Below are 11,589 nucleotides of genomic sequence, written 5' to 3'. Positions count from 1 at the left end.
GCAGCCCAGCAGGGCTGTGATGCACACCAGGCCCACGCCCTTGGCCACAATGAAGACATTGTCCCCACAGGCCAACTTCACAAGGGGCGGCACATGGCAGAAGAAATGCTGGACCTCATTGGGTCCACAGAAGGTGAGGTTGAAAATGGCCGTGGTCACCACCATCCCCATGATGGCGCCCCCAATCCAGGACCAGGTCACCAGGTAGGCACAGCCCTGGGCACTCATGAGGACGTTGTAGCGCAGCGGGTGGCAGATGGCCACGTAGCGGTCATAGCCCATGACGGTGAGCAGGAAGGAGTGGGTGAAGCCAAATGTGAAGGAGAAGAACATTTGACTGGCACAGGCCATGAGGGCAATGACAGAATGGGTGGACAGCAGGTCGACCAGCATGCGAGGGATGATGGCGAAGGTGTAGAGGATCTCGGAGATGGAGAGGGCACACAGGAAGAGGTACATGGGCGTGTGGAGGCTGCGCTCGCTCCAGATGGTGGCCATGATGAGCAGGTTCCCCAGCAGCGTGAAGAGGTACATCAGCAGGAACAGCAGGAAAAGAACAGGGAGGAGTTGCTGGGGGAAGTGGGAGAAGCCAATGAGGATGAATTCAGTCACCGTGCTGTGATTCTGAACAGACATGGAGGCTGCATCTGGTGAGATCCGAAACAGAATAAAAAGCAGTAGTCAAAATAAAGGCATCGATTGGGGTCCCTGGGTGAGACAAATGGTTAAGGTCTCCGCTACAATCAGAAGGGTTGGTAGTTTGAACCGACCCAGAGGCACCTCAGAAGGAGAATCTAAGAAGAAAGACCTGGTTATCTATTCCCAAAGGGTCACAGCCAATGAAATCCTCATGGGATAGGATTCTGCTCCACAGCACCCCAGGGTCACCATGAATTGGAAGCACTTTGATGGCGACTGATTAAGACCTAGATTAACAACTAGAGAGTGCTGTACTTTTAGATTACTTGCTTAATATTCCGGCTCTCAGTTCCCTTAATTGTAAAATTAAGTAGATAATAATGGCTCCTACAACTACATGTTGAGATAAAATTAGATCAATATATGCATGTTTTGGCTAGAGTTTGGCTACTATTTGCATTTTAGTAATGGCTAAAAAAAATAAACAATGGGTCCCTTTGGAAGAATTATTAGAGACAAGTACACATGACCTGGACCAGGTCTCTTTAATCGTGTGTTTGTTCTAGAAAATACAGATTTGGACCTTGGAGGTTAAGGAAATATATTGAGAGTCTTTGTCTTTTTAATTGATTACTTAGCCTGTTTGCATTTATGGCGGTACAGCTTTCTTGGCCCTCCTCTGTGCCATCTTGTTGCATATTTTTTGTTTATTACTATACAGCTACTGAAACAAGAGGGTGGACCAATGTATACCCAGCAAATATGATCCAAATAATATGAGAACTTAGCCATCGGTCTCAAAAACAGATAAAAGGGAATCTGATGATAATCACAATATCTCTGGCATATGCCACGCAGGACTGGGCCTATCTACTCCCATAAGCAGATACGGTCTTGAAAGTGCTCAGGGGGTGACTATAAGTTGGAAATAACTCAATGGCAGAGAGTTTGGATCGATTTGGGGATGCCTCTCAAAAGAATGAGGATTCCCTCAAGGCATGGCTGGTTCCTAGTGTGGACATAAGAATAAACCTAGGTTATCTAGACCCAGAATGAAAGGAAACTTCCATCAAGGGTCTTGTTGAAAAAGATTCAGAAACTAGATCAAAAAGACTGTACAACTTGATCATCAAAAAGAATAGCCATTAATTGTACAATTATGCTTGATCTAGTGGAATTATGAATTGTTATAAGATCTGTAAGAGCTACCAATAAAATGATTTTTTTAAAGAATAGTCATTGTACAGAGGCTAGAGTTCAACCGTTTGCATCATCAATGCATTTTAAAACAATAATAATTAACCCAGCACATGTGCATATAAATAACATACTGTACTCGTATGTCTGAGAAGGTAACTGCACTTTACGAAACAACAGGCAATGAGAGCAATGACTTTGCCCTGCGTTTTCTCAGCTGCCTCTAATGACTGGCTTCGCAGAAGACAGCTCAAGGCCTGTCTCTGCTTCTGAATGTGTGGTTCCTCTAGCTGACCTGCATGAAGAAAGCATATCTTCCTACAGATGGGATGGACTGATCCTGTAATAGCCTTTCTTCCCCCCATGATGATATCAATGCAACTTCATCCACACGTCCAGTCAAACCAACTGTGAGTTGGATCAAGGAAAGTCCTAAAATTCCTTCAGAAGAGTAAAGTCAGTGAAAAATGAACCTTGTAAAAAGGGCATTAACGGGAGCATTGTCTCCTCCTATGCCCTGAGGTGGGTGCATGGGAGGACCACAATCGTTCTTAATGAATTGGAAGCTGGTATTAAAAACCAACCGAAATTGATTGTAGTTTCAGACAGTGTGCCTGCATGATTTGCATCCCATAAATGAAAAGAAGCGGCCCCACAAACCCAGGAGGGAAGGTGGGCTGCTTACTCGTATGTGGTGGGACCCTGATCACAGGTTATATGGAGTGCGTGCCAGCTGCCTCACATCGTATGCAAAGGCGCGCAGAGGAACTCAAGGCATGGACAAGAAAGACAAGACGCTCACATGCACAGAAGAGAATAGAAGTAGGAGAATCTCTTGGTGGCCCAGGGATGGAGAGGGGCTTCCTAGAGACAATGTCCACAGCAGCAATGGGAAGGTGATTTTGAGAAACAAGTAAAGGGCTTCCACACCCAAAGGAACAGACTTCAGAGTTAGCCAAAGGGGTGGAGGACAAGGGAGGGGGGTAAGGCAGGGTGCTGGGCTGTTGACAGTGTTCACGGGATGAAATAGAAGAGAGGAATCCACAAGAGTGAGAAGAGGGGGGGACCTGTCTTCGAGACCAGATGCCCCCTTCGGTCCTACTCTCAACTCATGGTCCGTGACCCCAACAGGATCCTCACTATCTCTAGTATTAGATTCCCCGCCGCCCCCCCCTTTTCCAGATTCACTGCAACTTGAACTTGGACAAATTTACTCCTGGGATCCTACACAGGGCATGGGTGAGGGGGAGGGGGGCATGCTGATGAACGGTTTAAACTGTTCAGTACAAAGTTGATGATCTGAAATGCAACCCACACACACACACACCTAATTTATAATAAAAGAAGTAAAGGCACATCTTTGATGGATTTTTTTTAAAGACACGGAAACTTCAACATTAAGGAATTCTGTTCAACAAGGAATAGTCTGGATAACATTAGCAGACTGGGGGTAAGACATGGAGACTATGGCCCCAGGCTCCCCTCACCACCCCTTGATCCTTACCCCTTGTTGGCTGCCTGCTGGCTTCTCTACTCTGGCTTCCAGACAGAATTATCCGGAGTTATCAGACAGGGTTCCAACCCCGGCTCCCACTGTGGGTCGTGGGAGAAGGTTCCAGCTCTCAGTGACCATACAATGGGAGTGACCAGTGTCTTCTGAGAGTCTATGACCCCAACGGGATGATCACTATCTCTAGTATTAGATCTCCCCACCCCCACCCTTTTTCCAGATTCACTGGAACTTGAACTTGGACACATTGACTCCTGGGATCCTACACAGAAAACCCCCATCTCCTTTGACCTTAAGATACATAAAATATTTCAGCTGACCCCCAGTTTTTGTTTTATTTTTTCTTTGTGTGTGTTTAAGTAGTTTTATTGGCCTTTGCATATCATAAATGTCGTCATATTAAGAAGAGTTGTGCAGACATCACTGCAATCAGTTCTAGAACATTTTCTTCTGTTACTCATTGCAGTTAGCTCCTCGGTGCCCAACATCCTCTCTTGCCAGGTCCCTAGGTAATTATCAATCCAGCGACTGTCTCTACAGCTCTACCAATCCTAGATTTCAAATACAGAAAATCACGCAGAACACATACAGGAAACAAACAACAACAACAACAATGACTAGACAAAACATAGAGTGCCTTAATGGAAAAGAAAGCAGAAAATACTAAAAATTGAAACAATTTTAAAATAGTTCAAAGGGGAGATCAAATGATAAGGTATTACATTTTTAACCTAACTACATCTGCTATAATCAACTGTACCGTGCTCTCTGTCTGATAGCAAAGCTATGCACAACATCTTTGGACAATGGTCAGACGGGATTCACCGGAGGTTAATTCATGCGTGGTCTCACAAGTGGATGTTGGCTTCCGCTGACACACAGTTTTAATAGACGCCTGTGTTCCAGTGTTCTACACTGATATTCTTTATGCCCTCTGCTTCTTCTGAGAAGCTCACGTTTTAAATGCTACATATATCTAGCTTACCTTTTAAAGAATCCTGTTGGAGCAACAAGTAAGCACTTGACTGCTAACTCAAGAGTCCGTGGTTAGAATGCACCCAGGGGCTCTGCAGGACAAAGATATGACAGCCTCCTTCTGTAAAGGTTGTTGTTGTTGTTGTTGCTGTTAGGTGCCATCAAACCTGCTCTGACCCATAGCGACCCTGTGCACAACAGAACGAAACACTGCCTGGTCCTGCAGCAGCCTCACAGTTGTTCCTCTGCCTGAGCCCACTGTTGCAGCCATGGTGTCCATCCATCTTGTTAAAGGCCTTCCTCTTTTCCGCTGCCCTTCCATTTTACCAAGCATGATGCCCTTCTCCAGGGACTGGTCTCTCCGGCCTGGGAAACTCAATGGGACCGTTCGACCCTGTCCTATAGCATCTCGATGAGATGTGATCATCCCACAGGCATACAACAGCCATCTGCACCATTGCCTGGATGGGCAACATGTTAAAATTCATGACCAGCAGCAACTGCGATGTACAGAAAAATATATTTTCTTAAGTGCTTCGTACGATTCTAATTTTTTCCTGTTTTTCTGAGCCTGCCTTTGCTCACAGGCGTGCCTTTCCCAATGACCGGCTCTCTAAACCAAGTCAAACTCCACTTCTAACGTCGCTCATTTGCTTCTCCACCTTTTCCTTCTCCTTCTGCACTGCCAACCGCTCCGCACAGTTCCCCCAAGAAGTGAACCCAACTTCTTCCTCTCCCCAGACCCCTCTTTCGCCTCCCATCTCCTGATCGGTGGAGTAGCCCAACCTCCTGAGGCTGAGCTGTCTATCTCCTCACAGATAGGCAGACAGAATTCAGCTCAATGTGGTCTCCAGTTAAGCCTTCAGGAGGATGGGTAAAACACAGGTGATGAGCAAACATCACAGAAAGCAGCTAGCCTACATCCCCATAACCTGCCTTTCCCAGAACCACCACTAGTGCTCCACCTCGATCTAACAGGCTGGGTGACAATGAGAGAACTCGCTGGAATGAAGCTCTTCTCTGCACGATAGGGTCACCATGTGTCCTATGCAGATCAGCGCAATGACCCCCAGAGCTGTGGTGGACACCTGTGCTGGATCGACCCCCGAGCACCCAGCGGGGCACACTGAAGCAGCCTCCAGACAGCCTCCTGAGGCTGAGGATCCTCTTTCCTCTCCCTTCCCCGCCAGTCCCCCCAGGACTACACTCCAGTCTCCAAACCCGCAGGCGCCACCCTCCAACCCTCCAATTCTGTCCGACATTCACAAGTCACTGGGTAGTGCAGTGAAGCACCCAACCCAAAAGACTGGTCATGAGAACCCACCCCGGTGCCTCAGGAGCAAGGCCTGGTGATCTGCTACCCTAATGACCCCATGGTGTGCAGTCCCACTCATCATAAGTCAGAATCAAATCCAGAGCATCGGGTTTGGCTGTGGATTTCTACCCTTTATGTTTTGGTCCTCTTTGTTCCGTGCTGCTTCTCCCGTACAGCAGGAAGAGCAGGAAAATCTCACCTGTTTGATGCTCCGGGTGCCCGCAGGAATCGGGGGCAGAGCTGGGAGGCTCTGATGCTGGTGCTTTTCTGCCTTGTCCCTGTGGTGGCCTCCCCAGCTGGCTCTTCCCAGGGGCCTCTCCACAAAGGCAGCCTGGAAGCTCCAAAGAGGCTGTGCCCAGTGCTGGGGGACTGGGAAGGACCTTGGGGAGCCTTCAGGGACCTGTCAGCCTCCATCCTGCCTCTCTCCATCAGCTCCAAGCAGAGCCTCTTCACCACCTCTCCTGACCAGAGAGGACCCGAACCTGGGGGAGACAGAGCTGGAAAATGCTCTCTGTCCCTTGGGGTCCAGACAGCATTAGAGGGAGGGCAGGAACTGGAAGAGCCAGAGAGAGAACCAAGGTCTCCTCTCTGGGACCCAGGGCGAGGGGAGCTGGATGGTTTCCCAGAATGAGGTGGCTTGGAGCTGGGTTTTTGGAGGCTGAGATCTCCTGGGCTTGCTTAAAGAGAGAAACTGGTATCGATATCTTTGTCTGAATGTACAGGAGCACTCGCTAAGCTCGGCGACCAGCATGAAGTACAGCCAAGAACAGCAAAAAAGGAAATACGAGGGGCCACAGCGATCGTAACACCAAACGATTCCCCTCTGTGACAAACACCCATTGCCCTGTGATCCAGCCCCACCCATAACAACGCTGCAGGTCAGAGTGGAGCTGCCCCCAAAGGGGTTGTGAAGGCTAGACTCTTTACAGCCACCGCTCGTCAGTCAGGGTGGCTTACTGCAGTAACTTATGTGTCGCTGTGCTGCTGGGAGTTGTCACTGGTATTCTCAAAGCCCAGCAGGGTCACCCAACGTGAACAGGATTCAGCAGCACTTCCAGTCTAAGAACAGACTTCAAAGAAGGAATAAGCTGGCCACTTCTGAGGAATTAGCCACGGAAAACCTGGTGATTAGCAGAAGAACATAGTCAGACACTGAAACCTCATGAATAACAGCAGCGGGACATTGTCAGAGACGGTGCCAGAAGATGACCCCTTCGGGTCAGAAGGCACTCAAAGCATGGCTGAGGAAGAGCAGCCTGCTCAAAATAGAGTCGACCACCATAACCTAGACAGAGAAAAGCCTTGCAGACCTTCACTTGTGGGTGGGGCATGAGAAGAAAGAGCCGCAAACATCTATTCCTAATTGGAACTTGGGATGCATAAATGTGAATCTGGGAAATGTGGAAGTCATTACAAATGAAATAGAAGACACAAAGACTGATATCCTACCCTGTTTCCCCGAAAGTAAGCCACCCCCCCAAAATAAGACCTACTTACAGTTTTGCCTCTCTCTGAAATATAAGGCATCCCCTGAAAATAAGACCTCCCCGAAAATAAGGGTTTGGATTGTTATGATGATGTTCCAGAAGATGATGACATGACTGTCATTGAATAAATGAGTAAATGTACCATAGATTGTTGTACATGGAAATAATGGTAGTAACAAGAAATTCTTGATACTGTAGGATTCACAGGTTTCTGGTTATACTGGTTGGTGATGACCACTACTACCATACTGTATACAGGTAATAAATTTCCTTCTTTTGTTATTCAACAGTAAATGTGTACCATATTCTTCTTCATGGAAAAATAAGATCCCCTGAAAATAAGACCTAGCACACCTTTGGGAGCAAAAATTAATATAAGACACTGTCTTATTTTCGGGGAAACAGGGTAGGTGTAAGTGAGCTGAGATGGATCAGTCATACAGTTTACGATGCCAGGAATGACAAATTCAAGAGGAATGGCATTGCATTCATTATCAAAAAGAACATTTCAAGCTCTAGCTTGAAGTACAATTCTGTCTGTGATCATATAATATCTATACACCAACAAGGAAGCCCAGTTAGTACAACTATTATTCAAATGTAGAAACCGACTAAATCTAATAAGGAAGACATTAAAGGATCTTACCAAGTTCTTCAGTCTGATATTGATTAAACAGCAATCAAGATGCATTGTTAATTATTGGTGATTGGAATGCAAGATTTGGGAAGAAACAGTAGTTGGGAAATATGACCTAGGTAATATAAAGTTGAGGATCACATGATAGAATTTTGCAAGACTAATGACTTCTTTATTGAAAATACCTTTTTTTCAACAACATGAACAGAGGCTATGCACACAGATCTTATCAGATGAAATACATAGGAATCAAATTTACTACCTCTGTGAGAAGAAAGGATGGAGAAGCTCCATACTAGCAACCAAAATGAGGCCATGGGCCGACTGTGGAACAGACCATCAATTGCTCATATGTATGTTCAAGCTGAGGCTGAAGGAAATTAAAACAAGGCCACAAGAGAAAAAACACAACGTTGAGTATATCCCACCTGAATTTTGAGAACAAATTTAATGCATTGAACTTTAATTACAGAAGAGCTGAAAAGTTGTGGGATGGCATCAAGAACATCATACTTAAAGAAAGCAAAAAGTCATTAAAAAGACAAGAAAGAAAGACAATATCAGTGCGCATGTCAGAAGAGACTCTGGCAAGCACTATTCCCTTGTTCTGTGCTTACAATTGTCTGCCGGTCCATGTACAAGTTCTGCGTTAGCCCAATAAAGTGTCCTGTAATTCCCATTTTTCTCAATACAATCCCATAGGGTTTTTTGGGGGGGCGGGGGGGGCGGTCCACACAGTCAAATGCCTTTGCACAATCAACACGTAAGTATTTCTGATCTTGTCTACTTTCAGCCAAGACCCACCTGATGTCAGAAATGATGTTCCTTCTGCCATGTCGTCTTCTGAAGGGTTTCTGGCAGCTTCCTCTTGATGTACTGTTGCAAGCATTGTTGAATTAGCTCCAGCAAAAGTTTATTTGCATGTGACATGCATGATATTATAATTTCTACATTCTGTTGGCTCACTTTTCTTTGGAATGCATACAACTATGGATTACTTCCGGTGCTTCATCGGCTTGTTGAAACATTTCCATTGTTATTCCACCGATTTCTGAACCCTTAATTTTTGCTAATGCTTTTAGTGCAACTTGGACTTCTTCCTTCAGTACCATCAGTTCTGATGCATGTGTTATTTCTGGTAATGGTGGAATGTCAACCAGTTCTTTTGGGTGCAATGATTCTGTGTGTTCCTTTCATTGTCTTTTGATGGCTCCAGTACTATTCAATATTTTGCCATAGAAACCTTTAATGTTGTAACTCAAGCTCTGAGGGATTTTTCTTCAATTCCTTCTACTTAAGTTACACTTAGTGTGTTCTTCCCTTTTTCTAACTCCAGTTCTTTGCACTTTTCATTTTACTCCTACCTCAAGACTCCTAACAACAAGGAGAAGATAATAGGATTTCTACTTAGAGTAGAAATCTACGTGAGTCCTATGAGATCATGTGTTGGTTTCTTTTGGAGTATGCATCTCTAATAGAAACATGCATGATGCGTTATGTATATACCAAAAAAGGCAATCAACTGTAAGAAAACTGAGCGAGAAAACATTGAAGAATACACTTATTTCATTATTCAATTAAAACTCTTCATGGTTTTTCATTTCAATAAAATTGAAGACATGTTTATTCCATTCAAGTAACAAACCCAAAGCAGTCACCAACTCTGAAGAGTTCTGCAATGCAGTAATTGTTTAATATGTCTCGTCTAGACATAACCTTGATTCTGTGTATTCTGTGTAAAGGAGACCGAAGTCCTCACAACTGGACCAATGGGCAACAACAGGAGAAGTGGAGAAAAGGTGGGAGTCGTCCAGGATTTTGACTTGCTCGAGTCCACAGTCATGCTCATGGACAATTGTGAGGATGGCGCAGTCACGGGTCTTTCCATTTAAAATCTGCCGAGTCAGTGTTTCCTTTCGGGTTTTCTAACTTTACGCCTTTGCACATTTCATGACGAGGCTTTCTTTTGTCTTCTCCAGCTGCTCTGTGGAATTTTCTGCTCAGCTCTCTGACTTCATCATTTCTTTGATTTGCCTTCGCTACTCTACAATTAAGAGCATGTTTCAGAGTCTCTTCTGACATCCACTTGGATCTTTTCTTTCTCTTCTGTCTTTTTAATGATCTTTTGCTTTCTTCATGAAGGTTGGTCTTGATGTCTTCCCACAGCTCATCGGGTCTTTTGTCATTAGTGTTCAATGTCTGTTAAGATGTTCTTAAAATTCAGGTGGGATAGATAGACTCAAGGTCACCTTTTGGCTCCTGGATTTGTTTTTTCTGCAGCTTTAACCTGAACTTACAGATGAGCATCAATTGATGGTCTGTTCCAGTCGAGCGCTGGCCTGGTTTTAGCTCCTGATACTGATCTTCTCCATCATCTCTTCCCACAGATGTAGTCAGTTTGATTTCTGTGTATTGCATCTGGAGAAGTGCATGTGTATAGTCGCCCTGAAGTTCCTGCACAACGAACCTCCTAATTCAGGGACAAAAAAAATCTGTGATACCAGAGAAGCAGCAGAGGAGTAATGGCAGCAGAGCCACAGGTGGGTAAAGCTGGGAACCTTTGGACAGGAGGTTCACTTAGGGGATGAAGTACCTCCAGGCCCTTAATTTGGGTTTCTTGGTTTACTGATCCATGGAGCTAGAGCTGAGCACCTTCAGCATGAGACTTATAGCAGAATGGGATGCCCTTTGAGCACTTATTGGCAGTGCACAACCATCTTTGTTACCTTGTTCAAGTAGGACAAAGGCTAAGAAGCCTCATGGCTGAGGTCAAGGACCAGAGAGAGGCCTGCCTTGGGGCACGGCTGGGGACGTGTGCTCCTAACTAAAGAACTGTGTCTTGAGCATTTCTGATATGGAATTGTAGCCTGTTAACTTCTCTAATAAAGTCTGCATGCAGGAGTTCGGTCTGTGAGTTCTGCGTGGCTATTGCAAGGAATTGTCGAGCCCCGTTGAGAAGCAGAGGAAGATCTGGGAGGAGTAGTTGGTTTCCGAATTGGCAAAGGAGGAGAAGGGTGGAGGCATGGATGACCCCTGCCTCATAGGAATTGGTCATTAACTAGATTAATAGTTTATTAGGGTTATGACAGAGGAAGTGGGAGGAAAGGGGAAGCTAGTAAAAATGAATACAAGAGAGAAGAAAATGTTCTCAAATGCATTGTAGTGATGATTGCACAACTATTTTCAACATGTTCAAACCATTGAATTGCACAATATGTGGATTATATATCAATAAAATTGTTTAAATTATTTTATTATTATTATTATTATTTTAAAAATCATGTTATTGGGGGATCTCACACCTCTTATCACAATCCATCCATCCATGGTGTCAAGCACATTTGTACATATGTTGCCATCATCATTTTCAAAACATTTTCTGCTCGAGCCCTTAGTATCAGCTCATTCCCCATCCTCCTCCACCTCCCTCCCTCATGAACCCTTGATAATTTATAAATTATTATGATTTTCATGTCTTACACTGACCATTGTCTCCCTTCACCCACTTTTCTGTTGTCCACCCCCCTGGGACGGGGTTATATGTAGATTATTGTGATTGGCTCCCCCATACTGCCCCCACCTTCCTCTTACCCTCCTGGTATCACTACTCTCATTGTTGGTCCCGAGGGGATTATCTGTCCTGGATTCCCTCTGTTTCGAGCTCTTATCTGTACCAGTGTAAATACTCTGGTCTAGCAGGATTTGTAAGGTAGAATTGTGGTCATGAGAGTGTGGGGAGGAAGCAGCAAAGCACTAGAAGAAAGTTGTATGTTTCATCATTACTACACTGCACCCTGACTGGCTCATCTCTTCCTTGTGACCCTTCTGT

At 45.0% G+C, this 11,589-nt stretch overlaps 1 protein-coding gene across 1 annotated transcript in view; it reads right to left on the bottom strand.

Moving 5' to 3' along the window:
* The window catches only part of LOC101659795 (olfactory receptor 10H1-like), a 5,544-nt gene extending 4,908 nt beyond the window's left edge, over nt 1-636 (bottom strand). Inside the window, exon 1 of the mRNA XM_013007930.1 lies at nt 6-636. Coding sequence (XP_012863384.1) covers nt 6-636 — 631 coding nt within the window. The remainder of the gene's footprint in view (nt 1-5) is intronic.
* Nucleotides 637-11,589: the final 10,953 nt, after the last annotated feature.

This window comes from Echinops telfairi, unplaced genomic scaffold (assembly GCF_000313985.2).
Source record: "Echinops telfairi isolate 266 unplaced genomic scaffold, ASM31398v2 ScPeMD7_30;HRSCAF=105, whole genome shotgun sequence".
Classification (NCBI taxonomy): domain Eukaryota; kingdom Metazoa; phylum Chordata; class Mammalia; order Afrosoricida; family Tenrecidae; genus Echinops; species Echinops telfairi.
This window is presented reverse-complemented; position numbering and strand designations above follow the sequence as displayed.